At 42.6% G+C, this 25,729-nt stretch overlaps 1 protein-coding gene across 6 annotated transcripts in view; it reads left to right on the top strand.

The window, feature by feature from the left end:
* The window catches only part of stard15 (StAR-related lipid transfer (START) domain containing 15), a 51,237-nt gene that overhangs the window by 19,392 nt on the left and 6,116 nt on the right, over positions 1-25,729 (top strand). For 2 of the 6 annotated variants that reach the window (XM_030395385.1, XM_030395383.1), the window contains exon 1: positions 16,573-17,438. The exons of 1 other annotated variant lie outside the window; for it this stretch is intronic. In XM_030395385.1, the coding sequence (XP_030251245.1) occupies positions 17,292-17,438 (147 nt within the window). In that variant the 5' untranslated portion in view covers positions 16,573-17,291. Of the gene's footprint in view, positions 1-16,572; positions 17,439-24,619; positions 24,651-24,688; positions 24,748-24,843; positions 24,906-25,729 lie in introns of those variants that run through there. 3 more of the 6 variants (XM_030395388.1, XM_030395387.1, XM_030395386.1) reach the window with 3 other exon arrangements.

Raw genomic sequence — 25,729 nt, 5'->3', positions numbered from 1 at the left:
TATCGGTTTGTTGACATTCGTGTCTTTCGGTAGCTAGACCAAACTAGTGTATCCATCGAGTGTGCACTTAACAGACTTAACAGGCTATTGTAAGGCTCATGGCTCATGATAGGCTGTAACATGGACATGTACATTATGAACAGAAAAACGAAAACGCTGGAATACATTTCCGTCTCTGCCAGTGAGGGAGTAAGCGCACGCTCGACGGATTGACTAGTTTGGTCTAGCTACCGGAAGGCACGGATGTCAACAAACAAGTATTGTTTTAGGCCATTTTATTACCTATGTCTGGTATTGAGTGACCACTGAAGCTTAACTCTTCCTTATCACTTCCTTCTCTGTTGAGTATTCCTTTAAGTGCAGGTCATAAATTAGGAACTAACTGAGTGAAAACACACCCACAAAGAGGGATATATACCATGCTTTTCTCTTCAGATATTGAGTCTTCACTTTGTAACAGACCTGCATGTTGCTCTGTGAATGCTCCTCTTGTACAAGATTAAAACCTTGTTTGAATCTTGAGCTGACTCCGATCTCCTTCCTCCAGTTCTAAATTATCGTAGAATTATTTTAACAAAACTTTTGGCGCCCGAACAGGGACTTGAATATCTGTCGCTCTCTCCACATCAGCGGACCTGAAGACCTTGCAAGGCGGAGGTAAAAACTCCTGAAAAGACCTCCACCGCGGGGCTCTTAAAGCTTTGTTTGGTCAGGGAGGCCAGGTCCCCTGGAGAGAGCGACAGTGACGGGTCTAACCAAAGAGGGGAGACGGACCAGCCAGGCAAACATTGAGTCAGGGACTCAAATCATCAAAAATTAAAAAAAAAAGAAAAAGATGAGCGCTCAAATAGAAACACGAATAAAATTGAGATAAATAAAAAAAAAGGATCAAAATGGGAAATTGTAGTAGTTGTTATAAATGTTGTGAACCTGACGAGGTTCAATATAAAGGAGATGTAAAACAAATGAGCAGATAGATAGATAGATAGTGTGAGAAATTTACATAGAATTCCTTTGGTTTATCAAATGTATTGTAAGGACAGGAAGGAGAGAGAGAGATTGTCACACTGCCTGAGGTGTCACATGAGCCACAGGAGGGGGCACATCCCCACATTGGAATGTATACAATCTTTAGATAAGATGACATTTACTGTCCCCTCTGTTAGATCAAAGGGTCACTGTCCTGGGAAGACAGGACACATCAAAATATCAAAGAGTCCTTTATCTGTAAAGAAGATGTTTTATGACTGTTTGTAAAGGAAGGTTACCTCCTCTCTGTTCTGTACTTAAGGGGTAACAATTTAGAGTTTGTCAGAGAATGCTTTTGCCTTCTCTCCACGCTGCGTGTATTAAATGACATCTGATTCATACGCTGAGATCTGAAATTCTTCGGAGATTTAGCACTCTCTACTCAAAGGAGAATTTCCACGACAATAGATAGATAGATAGATAGATAGATAGATAGATAGATAGATAGATAGATAGATAGATAGATAGATAGACAGATAGATAACTTTATTGATCCCCTAGGGGAAATTAGGTCATCGTAGCAGCGGTACAATACAATAAGAAATACAAAAATAGAGTTAAGGGCAAATATTGATATAAAAAAAAACAGTACAATACACATTTGAAAACATTATACACTAAGCTGCTCTTAAACTTGTCCAGGGTTTTGTGGAGGCACAGGATAATGTAAAATATATTTTAAAAAGAAGTGGGTTTGGAGGAAAGTTGCAGGCAGAAGAATGTAAAGAATTGGTAGAAAAGAGAGAGGCAAAGTCAAAGGGAAGTAAGATGAGAAAGAAGAGAGAAGGTTATACACAGGCAAAGGCATGGTTGTACAAGGCAGAAGCAAGAAAGAGAGGAATGCAAAGCAGAAAGAAAAGGAAGTGAGACAACGTAAAGTAGAAATTGAGAAAAGAGAGGTTGAAGAAAGAAAAAGACAGGAAGAAAAAGAGAAAAAGGAAAGGGAAAAAGTTTTAGGAGGCAGTAAACTTTATCCTGTTTCGTACTCCAACCGAGATAAAATTTGCTTCAAGGGGCGGCAACCCTCGGACACCGTGGTGGACACCGGTGGTCAGGGAAGCCGTCCGACTGAAGAAGGAGTCCTTCAGGGACATGTTGTCTCGGGGGACTCCTGAGGCAGTTTTGGGGTACCAACGGGCCCGAAGGGCGGCAGCCGCAGCTGTGGCAGAGGCAAAGCAGCGGGTGTGGGAGGAGTTCGGCGAGGCCATGGAGAAGGACTTTCGGGCGGCACCAAAGCGCTTCTGGAAAACTGTCCGCCACCTCAGGAGGGGGAAACGGGGAACCATCCTAGCTGTCCCCAGCGGGGATGGGACCTTGTTGACTTCGACTGAGGAGGTTATAGGGCGGTGGAAGGAGTACTTTGGCGACCTCCTGAATCCCACTCAGCCACCCTCTGTAATGGAGACAGAGCTGGAGGATGATGGGGTATCGTCGCCGATTTCCCTGGGTGAAGTCACTGTGGTAGTCAAACAACTCCACAGTGGCAAAGCCCCAGGGATCGATGAGATACCACCAGAAATGCTGAAGGCTCTGGGTGTTGAGGGGCTGTCTTGGTTGACACGCCTCTTCAACATTGCGTGGGGGTCGGGGTCGGTGCCGAAGGAGTGGCAAACAGGTGTGGTGGTCCCTCTCTTTAAGAAAGGGGACCAGAGGGTGTGTGCCAATTACAGAGGTATCACACTACTCAGCCTGCCTGGGAAAGTCTACTCCAAGGTGCTGGAAAGGAGGGTCCGGCCGATTGTCGAACCTCAGATTGAAGAGGAACAATGCGGATTCCGTCTTGGTCGTGGAACAACGGACCAGCTCTTTACTCTGGCAGGGGTCTTGGAGGGGGCCTGGGAGTACAATCTCCCAGTCCACATGTGTTTTGTGGATCTGGAGAAGGCGTACGACCGGGTCCCCCGAGATGTTCTGTGGGAGGTGCTGCGGGAGTATGGGGTGAGGGGGTCCCTTCTCAGGGCCATCCAATCCCTATATTCTCAAAGCGAGAGCTGTGTGCGTATACTCGGAAGTAAGTCGGACTTGTTCCAAGTGGGTGTTGGCCTCCGCCAGGGCTGTGCCTTGTCCCCAATCCTGTTTGTGATTTACATGGACAGGATTTCGAGGCGCAGTCGTGGTATGGAGGGGTTACAGGTCGGTGACCTTAAGATCGCATCACTGCTTTTTGCGGATGATGTGGTCTTCATGGCATCATCGGCTGTAGATCTACAACGCTCATTGGATCAGTTCGCAGCTGAGTGTGAAGCGGCAGGGATGAGGATCAGCACCTCTAAATCTGAGGCCATGGTTCTCAGTAGAAAACCGGTGGATTGCCTACTCCAGGTGGGGAATGTGTCCTTGCCCCAAGTGAAGGAGTTCAAGTACCTCAGGGTTTTGTTCACGAGTGAGGGGATGATGGGGCGTGAGATTGACAGGAGAGTCGGAGCAGCGGGTGCGGTGTTGCATGCGCTTCACCGCACGGTTGTGACGAAAAGGGAGCTGAGCCAAAAGGCAAAGCTCTCGATCTACCGGTCAATCTTTGTCCCTACCCTCACCTATGGTCATGAGCGATGGGTCATGACCGAAAGAATGAGATCGCGGGTACAAGCGGCCGAAATGGGTTTTCTTCGCAGGGTGGCTGGGGTCTCCCTTAGAGATGGGGTAAGAAGCTCAGCCATCCGGGAGGGACTCGGAGTAGAGCCGCTGCTCCTCTGCGTGGAAAGGAGCCAGTTGAGGTGGTTCAGGCATCTGATGAGGATGCCACCAGGGCGCCTTCCTAGGGAGGTGTTCCTGGCATGTCCAACTGGGAGGAGACCTAGGGGTAGACCCAGGACCAGGTGGAGGGATTATATCTCTTCTCTGGCCTGGGAGCGCCTGGGGATTCCCCAGTCAGAGTTAGCCAATGTGGCCGGGGAAAGGGATGTCTGGGACTCGCTACTGAAGCTGCTGCCCCCGCGACCCGATTCTGGATAAGCGGTTGACAATGGATGGATGGATGGATAAACGGATATATTCATGTATGTTCAAAATGTATCTGAAATTAAACAAATAAAATTCCAAATCTGAAAAGTTTATTGCAAAGCAACTGTCACAGTGGCATGACACATGACAGTCAAATCAAACAGCATAGTTGTAGCAACATAAATAGCACCAAAATAAATTACTAAAATTCAAATAGTCTGCTGACCTGTGACCGGTGAAGTAAGCTTTTCAAAAGTGCAGGGGATGGATGTGGTGGTGGTGGTGTTTTTTTTAACACAATTTTGGGTCGGGGGGGATGATGATAAATGACACTTAAATATTAAATCTGTGTCTATAATAACCACACCCTGACATGTAAATGTGACATCTGTCTTGATTTGTTTAATTATAATATTTATAATAGAAGCCTACTGAAACTGTACTTTTTCTTTTTTACCATTAAATGTTATTTTATACATTATCATATTTTATAATGTTCTGTCATGGACTATGTCACTTCACTGCTAACAGAAAAGAGAGCTGCTAACTGCCAGCTGCAGCTTCTTATCTTGATCTGCAGTCTTTGTTAATTTTTTGTCATGATTGTTATTATTAGTACTTAGATTATCAAAAATCACAGTTACATGTCAGGATGTGGTTATTATAGACAGATTAAATATTTAACTGTCATATGTCATCACAGTAACAGCGTTACATACATTAGCAGCTGTAAACACATAAAAACATTATAAAACACATCCTGTGGTTTGGTGTCGACCTGTATACTGAACGTATCAGGAATAATCAATGTTTATAATCATCATAGAACGTTACAGACATTGTTTTTGGTGCTCTCCGTTTCCAGAGAATTCACAGAGAAGCTGGAGAAGTTTGTGACATTTTCAACCCGGATTTTTGTGAGGAGGGAATTAAATGCCTGTCCCACATAAACGCCCGGCCTTTATTTGGTATTTTACGGCAGATCCCGCCTCATCAGCACGAGCTGAACAATAAATCTAACATAGCAAGAGAGGCGGGACTTAGGGCAGAACAGCCAATCATCAGCCGGTCAGTCCCAAAGCCGGTGTCATGTTTGAAGCAGCAACAGGAGAGGGAGGGGGAAAGGAGGCAGCTGCAGCGAGAGCAGACTAAGCGGCCGCAGTAAGGCGTTTGTGCAAAACTGCAGAAAAACTGCAGAAAAAGTGTGGGTGTTGAACCCTCTCACCGGGAAAAGTGTGGGTGTTAAAACACACACATCCCCCACGGGTGCGACGCCCCTGGTTGAAATGAAATCAGCGTTGACGGGCTAGTTGTTTTGGTAGCGGCTAAATTAGGATGTCGCGATACTTTGTACAGGGGATCACGTTTGCGCCGAGTAGATGCGCAGAAGGTTGAAACAGCGCTTGTCCGGTCTGCTAACAACAAGGTTCCTTTTGTCAGTTACTGTGATTAAACACGAGTTGTTTAATCTTAACAATGTATCGTTTTTCATGGGAAAAATGAGGTGCGTCCCCGGGACGCATGGATAGTGAGTTTAGTGCGTCCTTTCAGATTTTAATGCGTCAGGGACGCAGGACGCGTACCTAGCAACATCACTGCAGCAGATGTTGCAGATGCAGATGTTTATTAACAATCATTAAAACTGTAACCAAATGAACCTGCACCGTCCAACTAACTCTATCATTTAGCTAAGTTGGGAACTGGAACCCCCTCAAAGACCAATGTTGTCCCCAGACCACTGGTTGAGAATCACTGCTTTACAAAAAACTACATCTGATGCAGCCATTGTCGCGGTTTTGTGTTGACAAACGCAGTCGAGAGCATGGTTACTTTGGTGGTATCCTTATGGGGAGGGATGACGTATATCCGCTTTTACGTAGATCCCAGTGGGGAGCGTGCACTGTGATAGGTTTCCTTCTTTGACAAACACAGCTTGTGTCCAATAGTATTTTAGGAAAAAAAAAAAAAAAAGAGCAGACCTGAAAGTAACGAGTACTTTTCAGCCTTCCTAGAAATTAACTCGAGTAAAAGTAAAAATATTTGTCTTGGAAATGTATTCAAGTAAGAGTAATAAGTACCAAAGAAATCTAATACTCAAGTAAAGTACAAATCCTCTGGATATGTACTTAAGTACAGTACTCAAGTAAATTTACTCCGTTACTGTCCACCACTGTACACAATCATTTGTGGGAGACGTAGCGCTGCTTTGAGTGGTATACATGCACTAAAATTATTACACGGTGAAAGTGTCCTCTGTGCACAGTAAAATCACTTAATCATTTAAGCAGTACGGTTACTGAACGTAAATCAACTCCTCTGCCCTGAGTGAGTGAGTGAGTGACACAGCGCCACTTTCAGCACAGTACGTGAACGAGAATCACGTCCTCAGCGACGTGAATCATGAGTGAGTGACAGCGTGAACGTGATTCATGTCCTGGCATCCCTCGTTCGCGAACGACCTGTTGAGGACGTGAATCACGTGCCCCGGACTATGTGCTGAGACCCTATTTGTACTGTTGCTGAAGTTTGGTGCTGTTCTGAGCATTATTTGTGGCTTTTTGGTGGCGGTTTATATTTGGACCCATTTACTGCAATGTATTGTTGTCGTGCGGTCGTTTCTGAGGTTGATAAAACTCCGTAAATTAGTGGTCTGCTAACTTGATCTCTCGAGAGGGAGTCTAATACAGTTTCACAGTGATTTAGACCATGGATTAAATTTACACCGGAATATCCCTTTAACATGATGCTACACGGATGTAAGCAACACAGCGCTAATTTTAGCAGTACAGTTACTGAACGTGAATCAATTCCTCTGCCCTGAGTGAGTGAGTGACACAGCGCCACTTTCAGCACAGCACGTGAACGAGAATCATGTCCTCAGCGATAGCTGTGTGCAGTTCACTCAAAAGATTTGTTCGTTCGAACGACATGTTCGCGACCGACACAACACTACATAGTCAAGATAGCAGCTTGGAGAACCTGTACTTACACACCACTGTCTTTTGTTGTACTCGCAGATGAGATAAGTGCACAAGCGTCCTGTTTGCTTATGTTAAGTCTGTCTGTAATTTGCAGCGTCACGTTTATATGTTTACAGCGTTATGAATGTCAAGAAATAAGGCCGAAGCGTAGACAGTCAAGATAGCAGCATGGAGAGCCTGTATTCACACAAGACTGTTTTTTGTTGTATTTGCAGTATTCACAGTATTTTCCTGTGAAATGAAGACACTGGCACCTGGACAGACTCTGTCATCATTGTGCAAGTGTGTAACATGTTCATAAATTTAGGAGATAACGTTGTTTTTCTGAAAGCTTCAATAGCTCAGCAGACCTACAGAGAAGGACTTCCAGAGAGCGACCATCAGATGCATCATGAGCCGCACAGCGCCCTTAAGCCCTGTGCTGGCAGGGCTCTGGAGCACTGGAGGCAATCCACAAGGGTCAGAAAAGCGACCCTGTAAGAAAGTCTAAAAGGGTCTAATAGTGAGAGGGACCACTTCATTTTACAGTACAGTTCTGTTGTTATGTGCCACTAATTACTCCTAAGTAAGTATAATAAGACTGTAATAAGGGTCTAACAGTGGGAAGGTCTTAACTTCATTTTACAGTACAGTTCTGTTATGTGCCACTAATTACTCCTAAGTAGGCCTAATAAGACTGTAATAAGGGACGAACAGTGAGCGGCACCACTTTATTTTACAGTACAGTTCTGTTGTTATGTGCCACTAATTACCTCCTAAGTATGCCTGATAAGACTGTAATAAGGGACGAACAGTGAGCGGCACCACTTTATTTTACAGTACAGTTCTGTTGTTATGTGCCACTAATTACCTCCTAAGTATGCCTGATAAGACTGTAATAAGGGTCTAACAGTGGGAAATAAAGATAAATGTCCTGGCAGCTTCAGTAGCTGGTCTAATGTTACTGGGGTTGGATGGTGACATGGCTTTAAATGGTCTGATGTCTTAACTATGGGAGTAGAGCGTCGAGGAAACCACCTACAAACTCCACAGGATTCCAGAGAACATCCAGGTTATCAGGGACGTGTGTAGTAGCGACCAGATGACATTGTGTGTGATTTCTAATTAGATTAAGATCTTGTAAAATATTGTCTAATAGTCTATTAGGATCTCCGGTTTGGTTTGTAATTACAGTATAATTTGGTATAATAGTGTCTAAGTATAGTAGCCTATATTAAAAGTAACTAGTGCATTGCCCGTAGGAAGTATGTATTCCTATAGAAAAGTGGGAGGTTAAGAAGCTTTTTCATGGATGGCCAAATGAGGCTGTGTTTGAAGGTGGGTCGTCAGGGATATAATTGGCCATTTTTGACTACTTTTGATTTTACCATTATATTTCACCTTAAAAACTATTTACCTTGCCTTGTTTGGTGTCATTATTTTCAGCACAACCTCACATGTGTGATTGTACAGTTATTTTTTCATTTTGACATACTGTATTAACACAATGGACCTAAAATCACAAAAAAAAACATTAAATCCTAGTAGGAAAAAGTTTTTTTACTGTGAAAACCACAAACATGTTTAACGAACCATTTTTACAAAGTTATATTAACAATTTACATTTAAATGCAGGCAATGCTCAGGGCTCACTTAGCTCCTTCCAGCTGAATGAAGAGCTGCACTGCCTCCACATTCAGCCGTCTCCTCATTGTTTTGACTCATTAAACAAAAAACGACTCCACTACACACTAAACACACTACACTAAACAACTTCCCCCTGTTCCTCAGCAACCAAATCACGTGGTTTGCCGTATTATTTTGTGATTGGTTGGTGTGGTGCCCTTTTCCACCAATAGGAAAGGGAGTAGCACAGGTTTTTTTTTTTTGCTTGCAAACACTTCCTGCTTGTGGACATTTCTGTGAGAAAAGCCAGTTTTTATCGCTTATTCCTGCACCAAACGTGCAGCAAACGTGACGGCAATGTTTGCAACTTGCTGCCACGTCATCGGTCATGTGATTTGGGCGCAGTGGGGCGTCCGTCGACTGAGGAGGTGGGGGTGGGGGTGGGGGTGGACTAGCAGCTAGCTCCACACGAACATCCATATATTCCGATTCCAGTTTGTTGTCCTCGCGTATCCGGATCTCCTCAGACCGGAACAGACTTGGTCCGGACTCGTTCAGTCTCATTAATCCACAACAGTCAGTTTAGATGCACAGAGCAGGACCGAGCTGCCGGCAAATCCCGGTCCAGCTCGCGCCGCTGCAGGTATAAATCCACTTGTTTCTTAAGGTATGTCGTGGAGTCAGGCTCTGCATTGATTGGCTCTGGTGCGTACGTGGCTATGGTGTGCAGTGATTGGCTCTGGTGCTCACGTGGCTATGGTGGCTATGGTTGACTATGCTAGCGGAATTGGTAAAGCATTTATTAAATAATTTTTTTACGGTATCATTGTAATCCAAACAAAGCCGATGTTGCACACCCTTAAACCACGCAGCAGCCATGTTGAAACTCTCAGGTCAGTCTGATCCTGATCTGCAGAGATATTTGAGGCACACAGACAGACAGACAGACAAACAGAGATTCCTTGCTTTTATAGAGAGATAAGACTGTATATGCAGTTTCTGATTACAGCATAATTTGGGTAGGCTATAAGGTGTCTAATTACGGTATAATTTTCTTGTTTACTGTCTAATTAAGATTACATTATTTCTAGTTGTCTAATTTTACACAAAGTACGGCTTGTTACGTCTTATTAGCGTCTTGTTTTGTCTAATTTGATACCAAGAAAGGCTTGTTAGGTCTTATCGGCGTCTTGTTTTGTCTAATTTGATACAGAGTATGGCCCGTTACGTCTTATTAACGTACTGTAAAATAAAGTAGGATCCCCAGTTCTGCCTGCCAGCACCGCAAAACCCAGAGCACTGGAGCCCAGACCTCATTCCCACTCTCTGACTTATCTGAACACCCAGCCACTCAAACCATGATCTGTTTGTGCTTTTTTGTCAATAAACTTCTACTCTGGTCTGCATCTGAGTTCTGGTCACCGGCCCTGACAAGAATTTGGCCATAAGCGGTCATGTTGACCACACATCATTTCACGGGTTTCATTGTTAAATTTTTTGTGCTTCTTTGCGACTTTACTTGTAAGTCAGTTACTATATACAGGGTTCGAATTACACAGTGGCTTAGAGCCCTATTTTCCAGTGCGCACTGCTACTAAACATGTCACACGCACATACATGGAAATGCGATCATTTGCAGGGTAACTGCGAAAAACACTGTACTGTATGGAAGTTAAATCCTGTCATTAATCAAGAGCATAGATTTTCAGTTTGAGAGCATGATTTCATTCCTTTTCAGTGACACAGCTCTTTCGTGTGCTCAGATTTTTTCAAAATGTCAGCTTGAACTCAAAAATCACATGCCCGTGTTCACATTTCTCCTTCTTGCACACAAAAATTTCGCTCGCATTCAAATGTGCCCTCTGCGCGCTCAGATCTAAAGTGCACGCGCTCAGAACACACACCTGCTCACAGGTCAAGTTCTGCTCTCGGATCTCTCCTCTGCTCACAGATTTTTCTTGTGTATCAACACTGTCAACCAATAGAAGGCCGGCTACTGTTGACCAATCAGATTACACCCGCTTCTTTGCGGGGCGGGCACTCTTTCTACCGGGTTTATCTACTTCCGCCCTCCAGGCTGTTAAATGTGGTGGTTGCCTTTATTTTTTGACGACCTTTGGAATAAAATAGCAGTTAATCAATACACCAGCGCCCGTGCTTTTCATTACATTAGCTACATCAACATAAAGTAGAACAATAGCTGCTGTACTTTCGCCATATTAGCCAGCTGCCCAGGCAGCGGGATATATCTTATATAGTATAAATACTGCAAAGCAGGTAAGATCGTGATGATAGTACAGGGGTTTAAATTTTCGTTTCATAATGATTTTTGCTTCATGAGACGCTGGTTCGCATCCCGGCTCGGCCGGCACCCTCGCTCGTGTAGAGAAAAATGATGTAATGACACTATGATGATAAATACGCTATCATCATAGCGTATTTTTCATTCATCCGTTTTTCATTACACGGATTCTACTACTGCAGGGGTTCTCAACCCTTTGCAAGCTGCCCCCCCCCAAAGCTGGTTCATTGCAGTTGGAAAAACGTGCAGTGTCAGTGGTCACGTCTTCTTCCTTGATTAAAAAAAATAAATGAATTAGACCCGGCATTTATTTGGAACCTGCGGTTATTTATCAAAATATACACCTGCACCTGGCGTTTAAAGTGGACCCTGCGGTTAATTGAAACTCGGCTATTATATAAAGTACATTTACACCCCGCTCTGTACGCCGGGCCGGGAGGGCGGAAGTAGATAAACCCGGTAGAAAGAGTGCCCGCCCCGCAAAGAAGCGGGTGTAATCTGATTGGTCAACAGTAGCCGGCCTTCTATTGGTTGACAGTGTTGATACACAAGAAAAATCCGTGAGCAGAGGAGAGATCCGAGAGCAGAACTTGACCTGTGAGCAGGTGTGTGTTCTGAGCGCGTGCACTTTAGATCTGAGCGCGCAGAGGGCACATTTGAATGCGAGCGAAATTTTTGTGTGCAAGAAGGAGAAATGTGAACACGGGCATGTGATTTTTGAGTTCAAGCTGACATTTTGAAAGAGAGCAGAAGAAATTTAAATGCAAGAACAAAATGTGAGCATGAGGAGAAAAAATCTGAGCACGCGAAAGAGCTGTGTCACTGAAAAGGAATGAAATCATGCTCTCAAACTGAAAATCTATGCTCTTGATTAATGACAGGATTTAACTTCCATAGACAGTGCACTGCAGACCTGCAGCATTTGTTTTCATCCAAACTTTGCAAAAAAAAAGTACGCACAGTGCGTACAGGATTCCGGCTGGCGGCGCCACTGGTGGGGCAGCAGGGGGTTAAAGGGTCAAGGATGCGGTCTCTGTCTTCCAAGGAGACAGGACTCCGACTAGGGGATGGAGTTTGCTCTGCATTTGTCACACCACGGTGAGGGGTGTCCTGTCTTGGGGTTTTTTGTCTCGTGAACTTCCTGTTTTATTTTGAAAAGTAACTCTCACTTGCCCTTCCTTGTGTGTCATCGGTCTGACGTCTTCCCTGATCCCTTATTGTTTCCACATGTGTCCCTCTACCCTGATGTGTCTTATAGTCTGCGTCTCCCTTTGTCTCGTTGCCAGAGTATTTCGTTCAGTCGTGTACCTCCAGCCTTTGTTCACAGTCCCAGCCATAGAACCACGCCAAGAGTCCTCGCGTTTGTATATTTCTGATTCCTGTTTTCCTCTGAGGAACAGATTTTCTGTTGTAAGTTTTCAGTCAGCCCTGTTAGAAGCTAGTTTTGTTTTATAGCCTTTTGCTTATTCTCTGGTGGAGTGTTTTTTTGTAATTTTTTCAGCTCTTTAGTGCAGCGCAGATGAAGTTTATAGCCTTTTGCATTTTTGCCTCCTTTGGAGAGATTTTCCTTTGTTAAAGTTTCATAGTATAGTATTCTTTGTGCAGTGTAGATATTAGTCTTTTGCTTTTCCTCCCTTGGGAGTGTTTGTCTGCTTATTCTTTTGCCTTGAGGTCGTGTTTTGTTTGTTTGTAGTGTTTTGTTCATTGTGTCTTAGACGAGTTTGAGATTTTCATAGCCTGGTTATTTTGTGACTGTATCTTAAGGAAAAACAAGAGAGTTTCAGAATAAAAGCCTGCTTGAACCCTTCTCTAACTGCATCTGAGTCCTCTTTTAGTCCAGGCTTGACAGCATTATTCACGGTCTGGTTGTAGCTTTGGCTTTCTAAAAGCTCCAGAGCCTCGTCTAACTCTCTGAAGCGTTCTAATTGAGAGACTGTGGGGACGGGCTTGTTGCTGGGAGAACGAGGGGCCGTGCGTAAAAGCGAGGAGGAGGGGTTCTCTCAGCTGAAGGCATCTAACAGTAAGTGAAAATGATCTAAACCATTGGAGATGGATTGAGCATGATTCAGCTCCTCTAACGCTATGTTTATAGCTATAAAAATGTCCTCAGGAGTTAAGGTGTTTACAGCTATTTGAGGTTTGTCTATATTTTCACCCATGTTTACTAAAGAAAACCTCAATATCCTACCTGTGTAAACAACACTAAAACATGTCACCCCACCTTGCATAGTTGTTGTTGTTGCGCTCTTTGGAAGTTTTTGCAGTATCTACAGACAGGGCCCCATGGTACGATGGTGTAATGGCCTCTCCTCCTGTCTCGTCTCTCTCTCCTTCGGCATCCTGGAATAAAAGAAAACGAACAAAACTTATTATTATTATTATTATTATTATTATTATTACAGAGATATTGCTTGAATATATTACAACCTGTAAAACTTGCGGTTTCTGTGATCATCATCTCATTGGATGATGAGGGGGTGGACTGACTGAACAGGGTGTGGGACTTAACCCTATTCAAGCAATCTCATTGGACCAGGGAGTGATGACGTGGCAGCATCTCATTAGTCCATGAGAACAATGGACCTATCACTTGACAAGAAGTGTATTATATATCTCTCTGTGGCGGACCCTGCAACCTTTCTAGCTGCAAACTATGTTGTAGTGATGGCAAAATGAAGCCTCATGAACCAACAAAGCCTTAAATCCAATTGTATCGAAAAATGATTCAATGCTCGAAGCTTCAGACTCTATGGCGACATCTGCTGGTGAAAGTTAAAGAAGGCACTGCGTCATGAATTCACATCCACATTGTTTGGCTACCATATTCTAACTTTGGGTGTTCAGTATGAATAAAATAAATCACTAACTAAATAAGCGTACATTGGACAATGCATTAATTGAAAACAAGAAAATCATTGCCTTCTTGTCAAAATCATAAAACTAATAAAGTTGGTATTCTGCATGTGAACATTTCTTGTGTTTGTTTGGGGAGGTATATGAATCTGAGATGAATGAAGGGTGGGTATGAACATTTGCACACATTTCTATGATAATTATGAGTATCTTCTCACAAAATATGTGAAATAGGCAGTACCATATATTTCAACAATCTGCCAGTGCAGAAATTATAGAAATGATAGTGACTTAAGTGTAGTGGGAAGAGCTTTGACAGTGCATACAGGACAAAGCATATTCTGGAAGAGTGATAGTGCTTGTGGACAGGTACTTTGGAGTGTTAACAGGGAGGGGTGGTGCTTGTGGACTGGTCAGAAAGGGGGCATTATTGTGGTTGGTGACTGTGTTTGGTTATTGTGGTTTCTGGGCTTCTCTTCTTTAAGGTGTCGGCATGTAGTTTGATCATAAAAGGAGTCTGCAGAGTCAAGGCGGGTGGAATGAAGAAGCAATCTTTATTGAAACAAAATCTAGCGCCTTGAGTCCTGATCAGAAGCGGCCGTGTTCTGATATTATCAAATCTGTGGACAAAACAATGCCAAAAAATGCTCTGCCCTCTGCTCCCTCAAAACCTCAGCCTTTTGCTCTTAGGAGGTTTTTCCAAGTGCCACCCCCTGTTTCTTTCCCTGCACCGGCCTTTAGAGCCCCTTTCCCAGTAAACACCCACTTCTTCTAATTGGTCATTTTGGCATATTATCCAATAGCCTAAAAGAGGAGTTGACCTGTTTCTCTACTCTTCTCCCCTAACTCATCTGACCTGGCTGCGGTCAACTGCAGGTCTTGTCCCCAAAATGACCCAAATGGGTTCCCCATGCCTCTATGGGAACATAAACGTTTAGGCATCTCCCACCATTTGGTGGGGGCCAACATCAGGTTTTAGTACTTTATGATGGTCTGCTGTCTGCTAACCTTTAGCCTTCACCAGTTGAAAAACTACTTTAGGATCCCTGGAGCTGTGAGCTTCCCTCTGTCTGCACTCTTTAACTCATATGAGGAGAAACAATTAGTCATCATTTAATATACACTAAGTAAATTCAAAAATCAGAATGTGTTGCCATCCAGACACCTCATAATTTAAATAACTTTACACCTAGCAAATTATTATACTGAAATTAAATAACCTTGTTGGGAGTAACCAGATTGAAATGTTCCCACATCTCGGACCGCCCTCTCTTAGCAACAGGCTGCATTGTATCAACCACAAACAACAATTTGCCAGCTTTACTCATTCAACTTTCTCTCTTAACTTGTCTCGACTCCTACTTGACAACCCAGTGCGCACACCGTTTCACGCAGCTTTGAATCATTTTTCAAAGCAATAACGTGGGTGTGCGTGAAACAAAGCTTTTGACGTCACTGATCACGTGATTGTCACAGAACGAATGAAGGTCCGATACAAGATTTGCTTTAGACTGGTTCATTTTTTCAATACAAGCTCTGAAGCAGAGGCGTCACGGGTAACATCAGTACTATGTTGTGGGACCTTATTTTCCTCTGCTAAAAGCTGGTTTATTCACTGATGGAAACACTTTGTATTATTAGCTCATTAATATTGTGAATATTAAAACTCTCAGTTTGCACAATTAGCTCCTTTAACTCTACTTGAATGGATGCTGTAGACTCTGAAGAGTTGATCCCCAAGTCTCCTAAAAAAGCTCTACAATCCATCAAAGATTAGTCACAAAAAGTTATCTTAAATGTTTTTGTTAATTCCTGTGAACAGTTTATGTTTTTGGAAGCTTTGTCTCCTCGTCAGTGATGGAAACAGAAAGCTGCTGACATCTGATCTGTTGCCCCAGTCTGAGTCAACACCTCACTCCACCCACTGCTCCACCTGGACAACGGGTATCAGTTACTGATATGTTCAGAGGCCGTCTGGAGTCCTGTCTCTCAGATCAGACATGCTTTGAATCAAAAACTGTTGGATATCTTCAAAAACTGAATGACGCGTGTCACTGTGGAGATCAGTCAGGTTCAGTCAAACACAGGTGAAACCACAGTTTGATGTTTAAATTCTGATAGAAAATACATTGTCTGTGTTGTTCACAGCAGCGTACGGTCATCGTATCCACAGGAGCACCTGAAGGCAGCATTCCTCAAATGCAGCCTGTTACCAGAGATGTTCTTTTGAGAAGAGGAGTCACTCTGCCAACATCTACAGTCACAGCAGTGTTCCCTCAGTGACGCATGTATTTCAGAAACAATAATCAAAGCTGTGAGTCTCAACAGAAACAGATCACAGGGTCAGAAAAATTAGATATTTCGGTGGAAAACTAATTGACTTTGTTGACAGGCTACATAATCATTTTAGTGGTCGGATGGGCCACTTCAATGTCATTATGTGATAAAGCAGCACAACAGCTCCCTGCTAATGTATTCTCAAATTGGATGTTAGAAAAAGCCCTTTTCACGATGGCACACCCCGCTGGTCCTGAATGCTATCAGTACACTAACATTAGCAAATATGTCCTTATTAGATCTGAACCTCGCTGGTACCATCTACATAACATCTCTGACATCAGTGAGGTGAGATGTCTACTAACGGCTTCCTTAGCCCGTGGCTAACTCCTCCTTGTGCCCGAGGCTAATGGCTACATTAGCCTGGGGCTAATCGCTCTTTTAGCCCGGGTGGAATATCAGTGAGAAAAGCTGTAATGACTGCAGGCACTCCAGCCACAGCCTGTTCACCCTGCTGCCACATGGCAGGAGATCTAGACCAGCGAACTACTGAGAGGCTTCTCTCCTCAGGTCTTGAGACTCCTCAACACTTCACCATGAAGACTATATTTTCCTGACTTGTTTATCATTTGTTGATTAGTCAGAATAGATCCTTTTTTATCTGGGTGTGTATCTGAGGAAACTGCAACAGAAATGTCATGATGACAGTTGAATGAAGGTTGAGTCTTGATTTCAACCTGAGACATGTCAAACTCATCAGTGAAAAGACGTTTCTCTTTTAGAAGTGGGACATCATGTTTGTGATATTTCTTCAGTCACACAAGTGTTTGACTCCGCCTTAATGAAGGTTGTTGGACTAAACACCAAAAATATGAATTCCAGAACTTTTCTGTCCATGTCTTTTCTTTGATTTATACAAATATATAACACCAGCTAACAACCAGTTTAATCATGGAGCCTTAGGTCTCTGAAGGAGGAAACAGGGTTGTTTTAGTTTGGTTTCCTGAAAGTGGAGTGAGAGTGAGAGGTCTGTATTCTGTCAGGTGTGTGCAGTGATCAGAGATCCTGGCTGATGGACAGAAGAGACTCCAGAGTGAAGACGAGCTGCTGCTGTCAGCATCACTGAGTCACTTCAGTCATCTCTTTACAGACTCTTCATTCAAAGGCTTCTGTCCACCACCTCACCCAGTTAGACCAGTTCAGTCAGTTTGACCAGTTTAACTAGCAGCTGTGGACGGGAACACACATTGATGTCAAACTGAACTGCAGCTCTTCTCTTATTCATTTTGAACCGTGGGTTGGAGATGCAGGTCCAGATCCCAGACGACTCGGACTTCTCCTCGTTCAAAGATCAGTGTCTGAGCTCTGACGGATGGATCAGCCGCTACAACAAAGGAGGTGTGACGGTGTGGTGCCGCGAGGAGGAGAGCAAGAGCATCCAGAAACTCAAGGTGAGGAGTCCAACATCCACAGACCATAAGCGGGGAGCCTGCTGTCAGACCCGGCTCAAACTGAGCTCTTCATGGATGTAAAGTCTCACAGTAACTCACAGCTTTCAGGTGAACTCAGGGAGGGAAAGAACAGAAACGATCAGTCTTTTAATCGATATGTTGAACAAATGAAAACAAATACAAAACTATTTTGCTAAAAAAAGAAAAAAATCTTGTTTCGTCTACAGTCTGATTTTTTCTGTTTAAGTGACAGGGGGTCGAAACACAACTAGAAATTTCAAATCACCTCGTTGGCATTTCTCAAAATGTTCTTTTATATTTTATCAGCAGTATGATTCTAAGATTGATTGATAATAAAAACATTTTCAGTTGCAGCCCAAGACCGAAGAAACTCTCCAGTAAAGAACCAGAAACATAAACTAAAGCACTCCTGTGACCTTGTTATGATACCATTATAATTAAAACAATATATTATAAAAATATCATTATTGTCCTGAGATAAAATATAATATAAAAGCACTTGAGTTAAAGTCCAACTCCGCAGCATCAGTCTGCATTTGTTCAGTTTGTCATGGTGACAGTCAGTTGTCATCATGTGACAGAAATATGGAAACATGAGAATTTAGTCAATGTGCTGCAGGAACAAGTCCTGAAACTATCTCATAAGTCACAAAACAATAAAAACGCTCATTAATGTTCCCTGCTCGTCCGTTGCAGTAATCTGAAACAATCTGAGTATTTCTGTTGATGGCGTCACTCTGGTGTTATGATGGATAGCTGTCACTTATGTCTTTATGATCCAAACGTTAGCAGATTAACCTCACTGATGATTAATAAAGACAGAATTGGCTCCGGTTCTGTCTTCACTGATGCTCTTTTGTTTGGACTGCTTTTCCTGTCACCATGGCACCAGTTATCAATAGAGGCAGTGATCATATAGACTGAATGCAGCAGGTTACTGCAGAGTTCATGTGATGTTGTTGCTCAGCGGCTCCTCGGCAACCCGTCTCTGACCTTGATGTAGATCAGCTGATCAAGTCCTGCAGCCTCCTGCAGAGGAAAGACAAACCGCTGCTGCTGAAAAATTCAGAGCGGAAAGGAAAACGTAACGGCTGGAAACCTGAGGAGGGCAAGGTGGAGGGGCATTCAACCGACGACGCTGCAGAGAGACAGAGAGGACAGAGAGACACTTCTGTTTCCAACTCCTCACCTTCAACCTGTCAGCTCCTCTTGACAACTGCTCAGACTGTTGAGATCTGAACTGATCTAATCTGGTCTGAACTAATCTGATCTCATCTGATCTGATCAGATCTGATCTGATCTGATCTGATTTGATCTGATCTGATCAAGTTCAACTCTGCAGTCTTTATTCAGACTTATACCAAGTGCTGCTGAAACACCTGCAGACACAACACATTAAACATCATTCAGTCTGTATTTTCACTCCTAAAAAGATTCAAGTTCAGTTACATATTGGACTGAACCAGTGATCAGTGCACCAGCTGTTACTGTGCAGATCAGTGGTCTACATGTAATAGGAGATGAGAACAGCTGATTTCGACTGTTGACTTGTTCTGACTCTGAACTCTGAAATGTGATAATTGATGTTTAATCACATGAAAGGAGACTGAGTATGTCTTCAGAGAACATCAATGTAAAGTAGAGCTGCAGCCTTAAAGACTGTTTTCCTTCTTCACTTCAGTACAGTCAGTTTTATCAGCAGAGGATATACATATATATATATATATATATATATATATATATATATACATATATATATATATATATATATATATATATACATATATTTCTATGCATCGACTCAAGCTATTTACTGATTATTTACTGATTATTAAACAATGCTGCTATCTTCCAAAGTACGCTAGCAAGCTAACACTCACCTCCAACAACGGCACCATGATGCATTAAACTTTTAATTTCATTCACTTCATCACATTGACGTTACTGTACCTCTATCTTCTTCAGGTTGTTCCTCCTCTTCTTTCATTCTTTTCCTTCCGTGGGCACTGCATGGTTTCAGTGTTTTGGACCTTGTGATTGTAGTCTTGGGGTCAACTCGCCTCTCAACCCCGCCCCCCAGCTGTTCCTGAATGAACAACAAAGATAGTTGATTGTTGAGTCTCATTACGAGTATGTCAAATAGACACATGTTGGGTTGGTAAAGCGTCCTGAGCAGCAACAAAGCAATTAACAAGAAAATCCCTGCAGATACGAGACACTAACACACCTTTTCTCTACATTCCAGTGTCTCTCTCTGTCTGTTTACGTCTTTGTCTAGCTGCATCTGCCATGAATTATGTGCACTGATAGGTTGAAATCAGTCTTGTGATGTTGGGAAGGCAGCGTGTGATTACCACAAATAAAAATATTCCAAAATTCACTTCAAATGCACCAAACTAAAGTAACGAGCCTGTTTGAAAATGTGAGGAGGAGAAAGTTAAGATATTTGTGTTCAGATGTAGAGAAGGAAAGTCACAGAGATACTCAGGTAAAGTACAGATGTATGAAACATGTACTTAAGTACAGTAATAGAGTATTTGTTCTTCATTCGTCTGACCTCCATTTATCACAGCATCATCTAGTGGACATTAGAATTACTGCAGCTCTGGATAGTTTCTGTCTGCTGCAAGAGGCTGCCTCTCAGTGAGCTGAGGCCAAAACACTAACTGAGTATTTTGGAGGATTTAGAGCTGTAAGTCAAGACGTCAGCTGTGTCACACTGACCTCAAACCTGCTGCTCTGTTTACACACACACACACACACACACACACACACACACACACACACACACACACACACACACACATACACACTCACACTCACTCCAGGAAATCTCTGATTCACACAGCAGAATATCTCAGTATTTGGTTTGTCCTCCTTCATGCACTGAGCAACTCCACAAGTGAGTGTAAAATCTTCTGACTCTTGTTATCCAGCATGATGTGACAGTGTCCACAAAGCTTCCTGTGAAGTCACAAAGAGTTTGTCCTCTCAGTGTTCAGGTGCTCTCACATGCTGGATGAACATGTTGGATGGTGTTGCGTTCAGGGGACAGTCAGGACTCGTTGGTCTTCAGTAGTTTTGTCAGTGCTCTGTGGTGTTTGTGCTCATTATCCTGCTGCTGTCTGACAACAGATACAGAAGTATCTCCTGACTAAAGAGCAGCTTCACTCCTCAACACTCTGACATGGTTATTATTCATTTATAAGTCTATATGATCTTTTATTTTTCATAGTTTTTTAATGTGTTTGGGGGAATTACAAAAAGAACTTTAATTTTAATCTTAAGTATGAAGCATCATTTGTTAAATGTCCTCTGACAGATGAAGTCAGGGGACATGTGCAGTGTTTGTTTATTGTGTTGTAGTTGTGGATATGATGAGTATGGATATGTGTTGTGGATGTGATTTTTACTTGGTTGGTGGACGTTGCTGTGTGTTTTAGAGATTGTGGACTCAGTGGTCGCTGAAGCTGTGACGTTTTGTTCCACTGTAATTATCGACTGTGACCTCACACTGATCTTCACATTATATTGTCTAAAACCCCAACACTTTCAAAGTAAAATGACACCGTCCAATCGAATATAAAACATTATTCACTAACAGACAGTTAGGAGATATTTCTGTCAGCAGAGGTTGATTACTGCCCAAAAGAGAAGACAGAGGAGATTATCTGGGAGAGTATTTTATAATTCAAGACTCAAGACTGAGCTGAGGCTGACCACAGGAAGTAAACCACAGGAAGTAAACCACCCGAAGGGAACTACAGTAAGTGATCCACTTGAAGTAAACCACAGGAAGTGAACCAGAGGAAGTAAACCACAGCTGCCTCAAGATAATCAGAAAGTTGACAATGTTCAGATTCAAACACTCAGTCACAAAAGTAAAACAGAAGAATAACCTGTAGACCTGTAGACTGGTAAACTTGTAGACCTGTAAACCTGCAGCCCTGGAGACCTGTAGACCTGCAGGCCTGTAGACCTGTAGACTGGTAAACTTGTAGACGTGTAAAACTGTAGACCTGTAGACCTGCAGGCCCGTAGACTTGTAGACCTGTAGTCCTGTAGACTTGCAGCCCTGTACAAGTGACTGACACAAACTTGATGCCAAGTCAAATTTGTCTGCTGAGTCAGTGTTTGGTTTGTCTTCTCTGGTCTCCTGCAGAAACATGGCTGACTGAGATTCATTCTGAGGTGATGATGATTTGTTGTTGGGGGTGTTAGCAGCAGATAGCTGTTAGCTTAACCAGCTGACTGAAATGAAAACATTTCAATCAGACTGACGAGGAGTCAATAGACAATGTCTTTTTTCTTTTTCGTTGAAATTACGCTGCTTCCAGTCTTTGTGCTAAGCTAGGCTAAATGACAACGTGTTTTTTGGATGTTAATATGAATGTTTTTCTGTTATTTAATTCAGTTCAATATTCTTTGATGGTCTGTTCTGATTGTAATACCATTGTATTGTAACTCAATATGACTGTGACTGTGTGACTTGAACAGTTTGTGACTTGAGTTCAATGCTAACTGCTAATTGATGAGACAGATGGAGGAGGAGACATAGTGCCGGCTGCTGAGTGACGGACACACAAAGACATGGAGCTGAGGACTTTATGAATGATTAACGCTGCAGCAGATCCGTGCTGATTGAGTTACACGGAGCATTTTACAGCGTTGACCCTCACAATATCTGATGACTCGACGCAGCCGAGCCCGACGTTCATGTGAGATTACATCAGTGGAAAAACATGACGTCCTACAGTAAGCAGCCATCTCACATGATGTCCAAAACTCCAGAGACAGATGCTCTGTGTTCAACCTCTTCGCTCAAAAAACTACAAATATATTGTTAAAATCTGGTAAACTTGAGAGAAAATATACACAAGAAGAATATACCTATTTTCTATTCTCTGGCAAGAGTTTCAGCTCAAATTTCTGTTGAATACACAAAACTGAACAAAAGTCTGATACTATCTCTGAGGTCTTGAAACAGATTTCAAGCTGTTTATAAAATAATGTGCAGATTCAGAGTTTAGAGGACTGAACAGAAGAATTTATGATTTACTGCCAGCAAGCTGTTCAGTACTTAAAGGAACAGTCTGTAGGATGTGGACAAAGTGAGGAAACAACAGTGTTGATGTCGGAGACATCTCTACTGAAGGTAGCATGCTAACCAGCTAGCCTCCTAACAGCCCTCTGTGTATCTCAGAGGTGACAGTCTGACAGCCTGGAGTTTCAGCTGGAGATGTAAAAGCAGCCAGTTCACTACTGAGTCTAATAAGGCAACAAAATAAACTCATATATGTCAAGAAAGGAAATATTTTGACTCCTATTTTGATTCTAAATAGGAAAATACAGGCTGCTGAGTCTGATTGAATGTGTTGAACTTGGTCTGTGATCTGAGGTCTCAGTCCAGATAAACTCCAGGGCCTCTTGCTCGACTGCTATCGGAGCTCACTGTAGCTATCTACAGCTAAGGACAGCTTAACAGCAGCAGATGTTACTCTGGCGATGCTGCCGTCTATATTTTTGAAACTTCCTTTACATTCTGTCATATTCTACAGATATACTTTTTTAATCCTGTTCAGGTTCAGGTCCTGTACAGGTTGTTGGCTGGCTTTTAGCGGAATTCTATTTATTTATTCATTGGTTTTTATCCTGCTTAAACCTGGCTTTATTCTATTTATCTATTCACTTACTATTCATTTATTTATTTTACTTATTTTGTTTTATCTTGTTTTACTTTATTTATGATGTATTTACTTATTTATTTTTTCGATTAAAAAAGCAGTTTCAGAGTTTTATCATTTTATCTTTTTTTTTGCTGCCTCTAGTGTCTCCTCAGTGAAATACATCAACAATAGCATTTCCTCAGTTTGCAATACCAGTTTGTTGTTGGTGCACTGTTTTTCATTACTATTTATCTATTTATTATTACTCACTCTTTTATTTTTACTTATTGTGTTTTAAAGCTGCAGTCTGGAGTTTTGAGAAAAAAGTGGACTTAGCCAGAATATTTGAATGATACAGCTCCCAGGTCCCTCATTCTTCCTCTCTACTGCCTGCAGCCCTGCCTTCAAAGTCCCTCCCCACAGAGGAGCCCGCTGTGCACGAGCAGGCTTGTAACCACGGTAACTGAGGAATAACCAGATGACCAAGATGTCATATTCAAAATAACAACAACGACATAAGCCCCAATTGTTCTATTTCTGATCAATACAACTAAATTACAATGACGAGTGCCTCATGCTTATCAATGTAGAAATCCCAAGTAACAAACAATATTTCTCACATCGCGGTAGACGGAGTTACCAAGTAATCATTCAGGTAATCATCATCATCACCATGCTGCCTTTATTAAGCATGAGTAACGTTATTTCTCCGAACCAATTCAACCACTTCAGAGCATACTGACCAACGTTATAACTACCTGGTCACTTGTAAGACACTTTTGCTAACCAGTAACCATAAAGACAAAGCTAAACACTGGAGTTAGAATTCAAGCTAACATGCTAGATTTACCAACAAGCTACGTCGCTCGACTGCAACATCGTACAGCAATATGCGCTATTGCGAGTATTACTGTAACCGCCGCCACCATAGCCTTGTGATTAAAACATAGACTGAAACATATATCAAGCAGCGGTCCTTACTTGTCCAGCAGAAAAGCGGCCAACTCTCGAGTCCACAAATCCAGCAGCTCCCTCCACCTCTGAAATGATGCTCCGATATTTATCCTTGTTTTCTCTCTTGCTGTCCAGTTCTTTCTTTTTACACTGCTTTTCTTCATCAGTCTTCTTATTTCTTCTCTTTGACTTGGGCAATGTTGGGGCATTTTTTGGCTCTGTTGTTGTTGTTGCTGTTGTCTGTTCTCCACCATTGTTTACAGTTTGAGCTTGAACATATCTGACCACGGTTCCATTTCACAAAGCAGGTTAAACAAACTCTGAGTCTAACCCTGAACTCTGAGTTGATCTACTCTGAGATAGGAAACTCTGAGTTTTCGGTTCCAGAACAGCTGATTTGAGTTAGTTTTATCAACTCAGAGTAGTTTCACCTGGAGTTAAGCGTGTGCACCACAAGTATAAAAAGACAGTATCAATGGAGCCCCGATTCGACGAGTCACCATGGCAACGGGGAAGAGGAGGGCTACGTTTTTCACCCCACTGGAATTGGAAATATTAATGCGCTAATACGGTGAGTTTGAGCACGTTTTTAGAAGGAAGTGTAACACCGCTGCAGCAGCAAAAGAGAGGGAGACGGCGTTGGAGAACATTAGTGCTCGGGTCAATGCGTAAGTTCAAATGTAGTCCTTTGCAATCACAATAATATTACAGGGGGAAACTGCTTGAGTGGTAGCCTATTAATTTATTTCATTTAGGTGCAATCCCGTGGGGGAGAAGCGCACTTGGCAGCAGCTTAAGATGAAACAAAAAAACATTGTTCAAACAGGTAAGACCTTGGCATAATCTCATGGGGGTACCTCATTTTGATCATGTTTTACATTGTAAAGTAAATATTAAGTGGCTGTTTGACTGTACAGTTGTTTTATCCCCAACATAATGCTGTTTTCACACATAAATGTCTTCTCATCTATATCATGTTCTGTTAAATAATTAAGCCTATTTAAACTAACACAGACTTCTACACAGCCAACAGAAAGAAAGCAGATGCCCGTAAAACGGGTGGTGGCCCAGCACTGTCACCTCTAACGGAGGCAGGGGAGCTGAAAATGATAAAGATGGGTAGTAGCCGTTTCAGGGCGAGGCACATTTTTCTGACCGCTCTGCATACAGTTGCCTTGCTCAAGTGCTCTGCATCTCCGACGTTGTATAAAAAACTCCCATTTGCAAAAAAACGCAGCGCAACACACAATATCTGCTGGGATGTGAGAGCATGACTTTGGTTGGTAATGCTGGAAATGTAAAGACGGATTGTGTATGTAAATGATGGACTGTGACGTAAAACGGTACTGCTCAAAAAGATAATTGTCTGGAAATGCAAGAACATCTATAATCATCTCCCAACGAATATTTAATTCTCTGCGCAGTAATGCTGCACCTTCATCCACGGGATCATTATCAAAAGGACATGCCATGGTCGTGAAAATAGTCGCCATCTAATATAACTTCTAATGTAGGCCTACTGACTGATTTTTGCAATGATTTTCTCAAAAAACAGACGGCAGAACTATACTACGCCAAAACTCGCCTGCTGACTGAATGAATGAGGAAAATCAAATACCGTGTGTGGCTGAAAGAGGGCGGAGACAGAGA

Source organism: Sparus aurata, chromosome 18 (assembly GCF_900880675.1).
Source record: "Sparus aurata chromosome 18, fSpaAur1.1, whole genome shotgun sequence".
Lineage (NCBI taxonomy): Eukaryota > Metazoa > Chordata > Actinopteri > Spariformes > Sparidae > Sparus > Sparus aurata.
Note: the sequence above shows the minus strand (reverse complement) of the source record. Positions and strands in the feature narration are given on the sequence as shown.